Raw genomic sequence first — 13,792 nt, 5'->3', positions numbered from 1 at the left:
GTTGTCTCAGCCTGTCCTTGGCTCTAACAACCACTGGGTTCTGGGAACATGGTAAGGTAATGCTTGTCTCATCGCAGAGCCAGATCCTAAACACTACAGGCTCTCCACATTGCTAAAGCAGCCAGAGAGTCAGTTTTAAGCAACCCCATACAGCTAGTGGTTCTGTGATGCCACCCTCCCTTAACGTTCTCTAGATCTTTCTCAACAGGATTGGGCAACACCAAGGTTGCAATCCTTTGCAGCCCCCAGTTTATCCATTGGATAAATCTTCATACTATGGAATTAGAAATCAAGAGAACTGAAAATTTATTGGGCCTTTTAGAATGTAGTTTCAATGCTTTCGGTTCTTTAGCTAGGAACTTGCTTAAACAATGAATTGAAAAAATGCTGGTTGGGCCATTGTTGACTCATCATGAGATGTGGCTTTCTGCTCCTCTCGGTCTTTCCATATTACAGATATGTGTTCCCATTCAGGGTGTCTGATTGGGAGTGGGTTGGATTCCACCACCCTTCCAGGACTGAGGTTTTCCCTATTGCGTTTTTCTAATTTTCAGCAAGGACCACACACCGATGTACCTCTTTGAGTTTTTCCATGCTCGTTCTCATTACGGAAACTCTTGATGCCTATCTACTGAATTTGTAGTGTTCTGCGTTACAAAATAATCAGGGAAAGGAAACGCTTCACGTCTCACCTTTTGTTCCAAAATGCAATTATGCAAGGAAGAAGGCCTTGAAGGTGAACAACGGCAGGTGCCAACAACTTCCCACTTCTAAATGTTCCTCTGCGACATATTTTTCTAACCCAGGTAGGCCTCGTAGATACAATGTCAGATCAACGGAGTTGTCAGTTATCAGTTGTGGCCTCCCACAATGCTCCAATAATGTCTGGTGATCAATTAAGGGTGTGCTCTTGGTCCGCATGATGCAGCCATCTTGCTGAAGCTAAGCAGTTTTGGCATGTGCCCAGATGGGAGATTACCTGGAAATCCCATGTAACCTACCTTGAGTTCCATGATGGAAGAAAGGCAGGATGGAAAAGTACAAAAATAAATAAATAGACTCCCAGGGACCACATGAACACACCCAATATGGCCCACAGACACTGGCATCAATACTGCTTATACGATCCTACCAAATTACTGGGCAGGCATGGGATCTAGTCATAAGATCCAGCCCCAGAGCAACATGTATGGATCAGGGCTGAGTAACAGACAGATGAAGCCTGAAGCTGCTGCTCTTCAGCCTTTTACAATGTTCTTCAAAGTAACACGGTGCTAAACCTCACCCTCACCAATTCCAGATATATCGCCATTGCAGATGGTAAGAGTGAGGTGCATGTGACAGACACCATAGATTCGTACCCCAAAAATTGTCCCAACATTTGCAATGAGCTGTGAATAAAATAACAGAATGCAGAGCAATCTTCAGTCACCCTGTTTTACCATCAGTCCTCCCTGCTGCTGTCAGTATCCAAGAAAAAAACACCTGAGCTATATGAACCATTGGCATGTTCTATCATCTGAATTTGGCAAACTGTGGTTAACCCTATCTATGGTTTGGTGAAACAGCTTCCATTCATTTCAAACAAGGCTCATGCAGGAGGAATTCCAGCGGATTATGCCCAGTGTTCTTAACTAACTGGATTCCATATTTAAAATAAAGGAGTTTAAAGGATGGTACGGGGAAGGGAATGGTGCAGTCTTTTCCTTCTGTTTCTTTCATAGCGAGCTTAATGCTGAAGTAGCCTAAACATGCTCAAAGCAACAAATATCGCCCCCCCCACCCCATTCATAAAAAGCAATGAAGTTATCAGCACAGTATTGCCTCTTTGGCCTCTGTCAGGAGGGGAAGTCTATACACAATTCAAACTATACACTGCTGCATGATGGCAGCCTCACATCTAGTGGTTATGATGCACCTTCAGATCGTTCAGCGTTTAATTAGAGACCTTGCAACATTTGAAGTCCCTTGGGCCATGCCCATTTTCAGAGCCACTCGAGCTCCCTTAACCATCCCTTAACACGGATCCTTCAAGAGGAGGGATCTAACTCCACAACGCCTTTATGCAAGCTGGTTTTCTTAGTCGTTTCGCCCTGGGCCTTCCCAACAGGCCCAGGCTGGTTTGCCTGCCAAGTCTTGGCTTCTCTCGCCTTAGGTCAGTCATACGAAAGGGGTCATCACCGCAGAGGAGTGGCGCAGTCCCTGGATCGCTGCGTAAGGACCCTGCTGAAAATAGTGGTGGTACCTGGGCATGTGGAAAGAAGGGAACGTCGGGCCACTGCCCTGCATCGAGCTGGCAATGGCAGAAGGGGTTAGAGGCATTCCCAGGCGGCTGTATGGGGGCAGGGAGCCTTGGATCGGGTGAGGAATCGGCGTGGCTATGGACGCGGCGCCGGAACCAAGAGCGGTCAAGGACTGCGGGTGTTGGAATCCCGGGAAACTTGAGGTCGACGAGACCCAGGAACTGAGGGGCAGGTTGTCGGAAGTGGTAAAAGCTGATCCTGCAAACAAAGGAAAAGAGTCAAGGTTTGCATAAGAGCAACTATATCCAAAGTACCAACTGATGTAAGTAATGGGGCTGCCATAGCAAGACCACATGAGGTTAGGGGGCATACTCAACCAGAGCCAGGGCCTTCTCAACACTGGCTCTGGCCTGGTGGACACACGTCTCATGAGACCAGGGCCCTGCAGGATCTGATTTCTTTCCGCAGGGCCTGTAAGACGGAGTTGTTCCACCGGCTTTTGGCTTGGAATCAGCCTGATCCCCTCCCCCTCTTTCATTTTCCTTCTGTGATGGAACCCCTATTTGAGGACTTGCCTGGCTTTTTTTCTGGCCCATGCAGGACCAGTCTGGAAAGTTAGCCTTAGTGAAGACTTGACGTTATCATCCCCCAAAAAGTTTTTTATTTGAGTTTCCATTGAAATGAGGCTGTATTTTAATATTTTAATGTTTTACTGTTGTATTTTAATCTTGTTTTTAAGTTGTATTTCAATCAATTTGTTTTTATATCGGGTATTAGCTGCCCTGAGCCACCCTGAGCCCAGTCTTGGCTGGGGAGGGCGGGGTATAATAAAATTATTATTATTATTATTATTATTATTATTATTATTATTATTAAAAGGGGTCACTGCCACATGCACAGCAGGCAAAGCTGATCTTCTTCAGGGGGCCGGTTATTTAAAAATAAATAACAAATTTAATTTATTTATCTTGGGTCATTTAAAAATAATTGATAAATAAAAGGAGAGGGCACGCAGATTCCAAGCATTGTGCATAATCAGATTCACGATGATACAGGAATCGCATGGAAGAAGCCCAAATTGTGGGCTCATTTGAAAGCACCAAAGGTTCTGGTCTTGAACCTCTTCAAGATCAGATGTTCTCCTACCTCTGCTTTGGGCGGCTTGGTTCTCGTCTCCCAGAACTTCATCCTCTGCTCCATAGGTTCTGATGGGGGATCGTGCATAGGAATGCTTTTGAATAAGGCTCTCTACGCTTTCTCTGCGAAAGGCAACATTCCACGTTAGCAACAGACTGAAAGCCATCTATACACTTCTTTAATAGCTCCCTCTACTCCTAGTATGGGCCAGCCCAGACAAGAGGCATGGTGAGGCCACTGCCTCAGGTGGCAGGATGCGCAAGGACAGCAAATTCAGACTTAGATCTTTATCCCCTCATCTCGTTCATGATGTAAATCTTCACTTCACGTTCCCCTGGTGGGAAAGTGGGGCATTTTGTGGTTTACCTCAGGTGTCAAAATGTCTTGGGCAGCTGTTTGATGGACATACAATGGAAGCATGCGCTTGGATTCTTTTGAACTGAAGGCCCTTTCAGATATCCCCGTAAAAAACACCAGGAGTCTTGACTGAGGTAAGTCAGACTGAAAATTGACTTTATGGGGTACCCAATAAAATAGAGTACCCCATAGACTAGAACAGAGTTGCAGGAGCCCCAGTTATGATGGGCGCATAGAGAGGATCTTAAAGGGCATGTTGAAGGTAAAGGGACCCCTGACCATTAGAATCATAGAATCATAGAAGAGTTGGAAGAGACCACAAGGGCCATCGAGTCCAACCCCCTGCCAAGCAGGAAACACCATCAGAGCACTCCTGACATATGGTTGTGGTTCGAGGACCCGATGCAGAATGAATACACAAGGACACATGTTATAAGGTTAATGGGCATGGAAAGGCCACAACTTTATTGATTACAGCAGTGGAAAAGGTATTGGCTTAGGCATTGGATCTCTAAAGCAAGTGGGTTTATTCACCAGTAGGTGGAGCCTGTTGATGCTAATCCAACTATAGACTCCCCCCGATGTCACCGAGGGTCGTGCTATGGCCTCCCGCCAAGCAGGCATCGGACAGAACACACGACCGCCAGATTCCTTTAACGGAATACCCAAAAATTGAAGGCATAGGCGATGGCCACACCTAGCCCTTCGACACACCACACCACATTATTCCAATGCCTAACCGCCACCCGAGCCTAAAGGCTCGCCGCCAATACCTTCACAGCTGCAACCAATCCCAGATGCTATTGCTGACACTATCTAACCATTAGGTCCAGTTGCGGACGACTCTGGGGTTGCGGCGCTCATCTCGCTTTATTGGCTGAGGGAGCCGGCGTACAGCTTCTGGGTCATGTGACCAGCATGACTAAGCCGCTTCTGGCGAACCAGAGCAGCGCACGGAAACGCCGTTTACCTTCCTGCCGGAGCAGTACCTATTTATCTACTTGCACTTTGACGTGCTTTCGAACTGCTAGGTTGGCAGGAGCAGGGACCGAGCAACGGGAGCTCATTCCATCACAGGGATTTGAACCGCTGACTTTCTGATCGGCAAGTCCTAGGCTCTGTGGTTTAACCCACAGCGCCACCCGCGTATATGCTGACAATTATTAAAATAACATCAGAACCACACATACTTTCTTTTCAGTTTCGAACATTGAGAGAAGCTTTCAAAGTAGCAGATAATAAACCTGTTACTGGGAGCCTTAGTAAGGGCAGAAGATCATGCAGAGTTACATCCTAACTAGTTTGTACTTGTACCCACAGCCTAACACAGTAGATTATTTTCACCCACTGGGTGATATTGTTGGTGGTAGAGGAGGAAAAATCGTAACTCTACCTGGTTATTATAGATTGGACAATAGAATAATGCCAGGGCACCAGGGGATGGGAATCAGCCAGAACGCAAACATGCCTAAATACTTGCACCACTAGGGCTGGAAAAGTAAGCTCCCCATAATTTTCTGTGGGACTGCGTCTCAGTGGAGAGCACGGCCAGAAGCTTTGTGTAGTGGGCAATGCAAAAGTCAGAGCTTTCAACACACAACTCTCCATCTTCCACCCAGGCACGCAAAAGGCATTTGTCACTGTTCAAAGGCACACTGCAGCCAGGCAAAAGCATTTGTGGAGTATGGCCAGGAGGAGATATGCAAAAAAGCATAACCAGGGGCCACATAAAGAAGTCTGAAGGGCCACATTCAACGCCACCCCCAGACCTGAGGTTCCCTACCCTTGCACTAGCACATAATTGTGTAAATTCTCCCCGGCCGGGAGCCAGATTATTTCCAGAGCTGCCAAAGCATCACAAGCCAGAGGGCACAGAATTCAAGCCAATTCAGCAGTGACTACCACTCACTGCAGATTTTACAGTCAGGAGATTGTGATAGAGGATGGTATTTATTTTTGACCCCACTGTGCTGGGGGTCACTGCAGTTTGGGTCGCTTTGATCCCGTCTGCCTCAGCTTCTCATGGGACAGGTTTTTGTAATGATTCTGATTAAACTCACGCAGCAGGGCAGAGAAGCAATTTGCTTCTTTTTCTGTGTGTTCACTATGAGTACAGAATTCACCCGAAGTTTCATTTCATTTTTTCAAATACTTAACAAGAAACATCACATAGATTTCAGCTGCACTGCTAGAAAGCTTAGTAGTAGTAGTAGTAAGAAGAAGAACCGATTTAATGAACAAAGCCATTTTATCTATCAGGATTCCCCAAAGGCCAGTCTGACCTGGTGCACTTCAAATCAGCTGTCTATCCCTGCTCCCATAGACAATCCAGTTAATTGAAGCCATTTAAACCTAGCCTTTGGCAGAGATCCCTGCTGAACCCGCATTTGGTAACTCAGGCTAACTAAAAATGCATTGCCTTTCAGCAAAGCCTACTACATTTAAAAATAAAATAAAATGGGGAGGACAGTTTACCAAACAGTGCAATAAATCCATCACAGTGATCCCATCTCCTTACAAAAGAACCGAGAATATTTTGTCCTTGGAATATCACTGGTATCATTACATATACAAGCCTCTTGCAGGAGAGGGGAAATGAGAGTAAAGAGTGAAAGGGGGAGAGGGAGGAGAATCTTATTGAAGCAATTTACTTGCGGGGACTGGAAGTGGACAGAAAGCAATGGCAGTTGCTACTGAGAGGAGGCTATAATTGAATTATTGCCTTTTAAGTGATTGAAGACAGTGGCTATCCAGCGTTATCTCCCAGAAGATCTTACAAGGAAAAGGGGAAGGGGGAGAGAAAGAGGCTGCATTGGCTACATTATGGATCTGAATGCCCCCTTCCCCCCTGATTCTAGCAAAAGGAGAAATGCAAAAAAAACCCCATTTCATGTTATTACGAAGGCCATGGAGTCGATGAGCAAGGCTCTCCAGGCTTTGGTTCAATACACTCCCTTGAAGTAAATACTCCATGGTGTTAACATTTAGTTACTTTTTCAGCTACTGGTTTTGATGGTGGGGGGTTGCTCTACGGAGGGGGTAGAAGGCGGGATTTTGGCCCCACTCATCTGTCAAGCTGGATTACCAGCAAAACTCCTTCCTATACTCCTCTCTTGTCTGCAAATTGGCATGTCAGGGACCAGCGGGCAATACTCAAGAGACCAGACTCATCCCCAATGTCTCCTGTTCCTGACCTCTAACGCAGTGCAGTTTGCCAAGCATGCGCCTACCCAACCTCCATTCATTTCTGTCAAGCATGGGCAAGAACCCTGCGGCATTAATGGAGATCGCTGCCAGGAAGCGCTCATCAGCTCCACCTCGGTTTGTAAGGCAAGATCACCTGAGGCCACTTGAGACTTGCGTCTGTGGCTCCATCCCCTGAGCTTGAGGTGCTGTGAACATCTGCACAGAGGTAACTGCAGAAGCAAGCCTTTTATTTTTTATATTACAGTGGTACCTTTGTTCTCGAACGGCTTAGTTGTCAAACAAATTGGCTCCTGAATGCCACAAACCCAGAAGTAAGTGTTCCGGTTTGCAAACGTTTTTTGGAAGCCAAACATCTGACGCAGCTTCTGCTGGAGTGCAGGAAGGTCCTGCAGCCAATTGGAAGCCACACCTTGGTTTTCAAACAGTTTCGGGAGTCAAACGGACTCCCGGAACGGGTTTAGTTTGAGAACAAATGTACCATTGTATTTGGATGACAAACCTAAGTTGAAGCCTGTAAATTGCTGGACTTCAGCTCCTTCCATCTCTGATTACTGGGCCAGGTGAGTTGGGGATGGCAGGAGTTGGAGTCAAACAATATCTGGGAAGATAGCAGGTTCCCCATAACTGTTACATACACATGAATAATTGCTCTCCAGCAACGGCCATGTACGATTTAGCACATATGTGAGAAAACCTGGGGGTCACACGCTGAAACCACACAAATTCATGCGATGTTGCTTTCCAGATGTTCTTCAAATACAAAACACATAATTCCTACATGCAGCTGAAACATGCACAGCCACTAGGGAAGTACTCTGATGACCCCAAACAAATGTAAGCTAACATATGGGGAGCAGGCAGGGACTGGATCCAGCTCTCTTCACAAATAGCTGAGCAGCACCATGACTGACCCTACCTGTAAACGGAAGCTTTGTCACCCAATTTAGTGATGCTAAGATTCCTCTCGTTTATGTCTCAACAGGTTCTTAGGCTGCAAGATCACCTTGTACTGTACACCGCCACCTTGCGATGGTGTTTTTCATAAGCAGATGCAGATAATTTTATAAATTACCAGCAGGCAGATCAATATATTTCTTATTACAATTCTACCCCATAAAAATACGTCAATGGCAATTTGAGGCAGAAATTCAATCTAGGGTGTTTTTAGACTGCACAACTGCACATTTTTCAAAAATGATACATACTGAGCCAGTCAGTTTGTGAATAATTATTTAATTCTACTTTAATTTTAGAAAAGCTTTGGGCATGTTTATAAGTCAGATATACATTGCCTCTGATGCTTAACCCCATTTTTCTCTGAAGATAAACTTTGACAATACCATCCATTAAAAGGAATCCTAAAGAACAGTCACAAATGCTACAGATATTTTTCTTCCATGATTGATAGAAGCCATAGCTTCCAATCAAGACCTCTGAATAAACACACACATGAGCACATATATATGTCCCAGCACTAGATGACTTCCCCATTCACTTCAATGGATGGGACAGCTCTAAGCACACATGGAGCTCCTCGTCCTTTGACGTGAACGGAGAACCATTTGTAGGCACAAACCTGGTGCACAAAATTCATGGCTTAGGACCTCTAGGTCACTCTCTAACAACACTCTTGGTTTTGTGCCCTCTCTGCACAATAATCACCACCACCCACTCAATAAAAAGGGCTGCAAACAGGAAAGGTTTAATTACAGGTGAATGGGCTCCTAAAGCCTCAACAACTCTTTGCCTGTTTATATTAAGCAGGCCAGTCTTGTAATTATATTATATTAGGGATGAGGAGAATTTTGTTCATTCCATATCTTTAATTAAACAGATTCACACATTCTGGACAAATACACAATTTTGAAAAGTACCAACAATCTGTATTTGGGATTTAAATGCATGCTTTGGGAGACAATGTGCACAAAAATCCATTTCAAATGAAAAAAATTATGTTCAAGAATAATGCAAATGTTTGGTTTTTAATTTACAGATTGATGTGGAAATAGGACAGAGCAGATTTATTAATAAGAACACAGGAATACTGGAAACTGTCATATTCAGTCAGGCGTTGGGTCCATCTAGCGCAGTACTGGTGGTCTACAATGACTGGCAACAGCAGATGCTCCATCACTGAGCTATGCCCTTCTCCATGTAAAGCTGACAGGGCATGGAAATACGTCATACATCAATTGTGACCAAAACAAATGAACCCACAAATCAGGACTGGAAAAAACAGGTCAATACAAAGAAAAAGTGGACTCCAACAGGCCAACAGCAAGGTCAGCTGGGCTCTCCATAAAAAAAACGAGTTAACAAAGAACAGCAATTCCAGGAAAGGGCTCAAGCAAAAGCAACCCAACAGGTACGCCCAAAACATAAGATAGCACTGCTCTTTGAGCAGATGAGACCAGTTATGGGTCCAATGGTGAAGAAGGCATTTTCTGCATGTGCTGTCTGTAGAGGGAAGTAAGGGGCAGATGGGGCTCGTGAAGCTGGAAAGGTAGTCCAACAAGGAGAAAGAAAACTCTGATCCTAAACTTCCGCTGCCTTGTGGTTTATCTTCAGTAGAAAAAACTAAGCAGTAAACCCTACACAGGGACGTGGGTGGCGCTGTGGGTTAAACCACAGAGCCTAGGACTTGCCGATCAGAAGGTCAGCAGTTTGAATCCCCACAATGGGGTGAGCTCCCGTTGCTCGGTCCCTGCTCCTGTCAAACTAGCAGTTTGAAAGCACGTCAAAGTGCAAGTAGATAAATAGGTACCACTCTGGCGGGAAGGTAAACGGTGTTTCCGTGCGCTGCTCTGGTTCACCAGAAGCGGCTTAGTCCTGCTGGCCACATGACCTGGAAGCTGTACGCCAGCTCCCTCGGACAATAAAGTGAGATGAGTGCCGCAACCCCAGAGTCGGCCATGACTAGACCTAATGGTCAGGGGTCCCTTTACCTTTAAACCCTACACAAATCCAGAGTGAAGTCCCTAAGACGGTTGGGTGTCACCTTGTATGCCTCCTTCTAGCAACTCCTGCAGGCAAACTTACAGTGGTGCCTCGCAAGACGAAATTAATCCGTTCCGCGAGTCTCTTCGTCTTGCGGTTTTTTCGTCTTGCGAAGCACGGCTATTAGCGGCTTAGCGGCTATTAACGGCTTAGCGGCTTTAAGAAAAAGCAAACAAACTCGCAAGAACTCGCAAGACGTTTCGTCTTGCAAAGCAAGCCCATAGGGAAATTCGTCTTGCGGAACGACTCAAAAAACGGAAAACTCTTTCGTCTTGCGCGTTTTTCGTCTTGCGAGGCATTCGTCTTGTGGGGCACCACTGTACTCTGCTTGCCTTTGGACCACATCAGCGAGGCCGAGAGGGGGGTCTTGTTGTCTGGACCTCCATGCACACTTCCCAGGCTTGCGCCCTGGTGCTGCTAATGACTTCAACCCCTGGAGGCACACTCTATTGTCTCCTGAGACAGGCAGGTGCCAACAACTACCATTCTTGTTTGTGCAACCATATATGTTTAGTCTCTTGACTCCAACCTACTGGGAGAGGCAACTGGGCTGCACTGGGAAAAGAAGTTGTTTTAGGGTAGCGGGACTGGTTCAGCCGGACTGCAGGGGGCACCACAGCAGTGCTGTGGAACAGAGCACGAGAAGCAGGGAAGCACCAAATGTTAGCATAGGCGCAGGGCACCGCTGAAATTTGAGGGCCCAAAGTCTGCCACTGCTGGGAAGGGAAGGCAGGGGCTGATCCCCAAGAGTCGCAGACTTCTCCCCATGCCATAGTTTGGCCACCCATGCAGTAAGAAGTCACCCACTCATCATTTCTCCTCTTTTGTTTTCACGTGATTGCTGGTGAATAGAATATTAATGAGAGAGAACAAATAATAAAACCTCACGAATCAAATTTGCCTCTCCATTCAACGCCTGACAAAAGAAAACCGCCAAAGCGGATGTGGAGTGCCATGGCTTGGCAGTCACCAGCGTGAAGGACTTCTTTAGTTCTAAATTTCAAAAGGTTTTCGTTTCGTGCAGTTGCCTCTTTGCACATTTGGAAGAATGCCCAGATTGCAAACAACAACAACAACCCCCAGAGGTGAGTCATCGAAATGGGTTCCAAAGGAGGCATAAAAATAAATTCACCAGGCACCTCAGTGCAGAAGAAGGGAAAGGGTGACTAACAGGCAGAAGACAAAAACAAACTATACCATCCTCTTCCTCACACACACACGCACAACAGCCATATCCAGCTGCAGTATGCGTGCAGCTATCAGAAACACATGATCACAACATGGTATGATGGCTGTCCTACCTGTGATGGGAGCCTAGCTGGGAGAACAATGGCTGACTGAGCAACATCTACTCAGATGGCCTCGCCCATGTGCTTCTGTGTAGACATGCAAACTATGCTTAAGGGGGCAGTGACAATGAACCCTCTGGCTCTGAATACAACAGAATACCGATAGGAATCCATTTGCAGAGAACTGGGCCTGCAGAAATGCTACCTAGCACTGTGTAGGCAGTCTGGTATTGGGCTAAGGCTCAACCTGCCTGGAAACCATTCTGTATGAAGTTTGCCTTTAAGCCCAGGTGTTCACCCAACAAGGATCTCAGCAGTGGAGGGAAAGCACTCTGTCTATGCTCTTAGACAAAGCCCTGCCATCGAAAACAGGCTGAGCTCACAGATTCCGCAGTGGAGCCCTGGCTCAAATTAAGTCCTGGCAGAGACCGTAAATTTGAAATGGGAAGTTTGAAATTGTTGGAGTCGTGTATTTATAAAAAACATATTCAATTAGGCTAGAAAAGTGCAATGTCTGTCATCATGTCATAAAAAGATGTGTTTTTTCTCTCAGATCAACCGAAAGGAAGCCCAGCCTCTATTGCAGCAGATAGAAGCAGTGTTCAATCAGTTACATGGAGCAATCCAATTACTAGATGGTTTAGTGCGGTAACTGACTCCAGCCTAATTTGATTTCTTTAGGTCTCTAAAGATCAATTGATCTGATTTGCTTCCCTCCCTAAAGGCTAGTTAGGAAAAAAAGCAGACTTAAATATCTGGAAATTAAATCCAAAGCTTTGTCCCACATTCACACTATTTAGGTCAACCCAAAGACAGGCAGTGTGCAGTGAATAAAAGTCCTCACAGATGCTTTGCCCAGCATAGGTGACCATGCTATAGCCCAAATTGTTCATACACAAAAGTGTGTCTGCCTTAGGAAGTCCATTCAAAAAATGGATTATCTGATTACAAGAGCTAATCAAATATCCACCTTTCAAGAAGGTGTGAATGTGAACTGGCAAACCGTCCGTGCCAAGGCATGTAAATGGAACTGATAATATTGTTTGTTTCCAGAAATGGCAGTTGAGACTCTATTAACTTTGCAAGTTGTTTTCAAGGTCCGTCATTCAATGAAATGAGTGGAGTTGTGTAATGAAAGGTTTTTGGTACGTATAAATTTGCACTAAGCCAAACTGTTTCCAGTCCACTAGGCCTGAGGTAGCTGGTGTGGTTCTCTCCAGATGTGTTTGGACACCAACTTCCATCAACCCTGACCGCTGGTCATGCTTCCTGTGGCTGATGAGACTTGGAATCCAAGAATATCTGAAGGTCACCACATTACTGATGGAGTGGTAATCACATAGCAAGCCAGGCATGTAAGTATGGGACCTGCCCAAAGCGCCAGCTGGACAGGGGTGCAACTTGAACATCAGAAATCATGTGGTATATAAATAGCCCAATCAAAAACATTTTTGTTGCACACAGGTGTGAATGTATTCATGGGGCTTACTTCTTAGAAAGGACTGTCACCTTCTTGCAGAAATGTGTGATTTAGTATCACCCTTTCAAATGATTTTGATGCTGGGGGTATTCAGTGAATGGGGTTGGGATTGGGATCCTGCCCTTGGCATAGAAATGACCAGCTAAAATAATCTGTGCTAAACCAGCTGCCATCCTGCTAAGGGACTAAGATGATCTGACCACATTTTTAAAATGTGGGACAGAAACAACATGGTTGCCTTCATACACCCATTACAGCAGAACCTCGGTTGTCAAACGTAATCCTTTTTCCGGAAGACCATTCGACTTCTGAAATGTTCGAGGCACAATTGCCAGTTGGCAAAATCCATTGAAAAAATGGAGAACCGCGCCTGGGAAGCCATTCAACTTCCAAGGTGTGTTCGAAAACGGAAGCATTCACTTCTGGGTTTTCGGTGTTCGAAAGCCGAAACGTTCGACTTCCGAAGCGTTTGACAACTGAGGTTCTACTGTATAAATGGAGCAAAGTAGGCTATTAAAAATAGCCATGCAAATTCTCATTTTCATGAGACAAAAGGACATTGCAATGGTCCAAGAAAGAGAAGAGAGTGCCTAATGATGACAACAGTTCCTTAATATCTGCACTGGGTTCCAGTTGTCCTTTGGTTGGAGTTAATGAGGCTTTTTTTTAAATCTAGAAAAACCTATACCTTATCCTAAACCTATACCTTGTCCCTTAGGTTCCATCAACATCTTTATGATCAAACAAACGTTCACACAAGCAAACGAAGAAGCATGTTCATGTTCTGAAATAGTCTGATGGGGACTATCTCCATGACCTTGCAGAGGGTTTGAATGAGAAGGTGAATATTCTGGTTGTGGGCTTGGACAAAAAGACATACAGGTTGTTAAGAAAAGACATGAGAAAGACTTAAAAATGCGAGAGATAAACGGCAACCACTAAGTTATGTGTTTATTTTATACGAAGTCATGCATATGTGTGTTTATGTGAGATACACATATAAGTTATATGAGTGGCCAGCTCACTAGATCATTTTGCCTTTAGAGCAGCAATTGGAAAAGGTGGGGGGATCTTCAGGGGAG

At 45.3% G+C, this 13,792-nt stretch overlaps 1 protein-coding gene across 3 annotated transcripts in view; it reads right to left on the bottom strand.

The window, feature by feature from the left end:
- Positions 1-505: 505 nt before the first annotated feature.
- The window catches only part of TBX20 (T-box transcription factor 20), a 41,036-nt gene continuing 27,749 nt past the window's right edge, over positions 506-13,792 (bottom strand). For 2 of the 3 annotated variants that reach the window (XM_082192871.1, XM_082192872.1), the window contains exons 7-8: positions 3,390-3,502; positions 506-2,501 (exon numbers count right to left, since the gene is read on the bottom strand). In XM_082192871.1, the coding sequence (XP_082048997.1) occupies positions 2,161-2,501; positions 3,390-3,502 (454 nt within the window). In that variant the 3' untranslated portion in view covers positions 506-2,160. Of the gene's footprint in view, positions 2,502-3,389; positions 3,503-8,898; positions 9,440-13,792 lie in introns of those variants that run through there. The other variant, XM_082192873.1, reaches the window with a different exon arrangement.

Source organism: Podarcis vaucheri (genome assembly GCF_965113315.1).
Source record: "Podarcis vaucheri genome assembly, chromosome: 12".
NCBI lineage: Eukaryota > Metazoa > Chordata > Lepidosauria > Squamata > Lacertidae > Podarcis > Podarcis vaucheri.
Note: the sequence above shows the minus strand (reverse complement) of the source record. Positions and strands in the feature narration are given on the sequence as shown.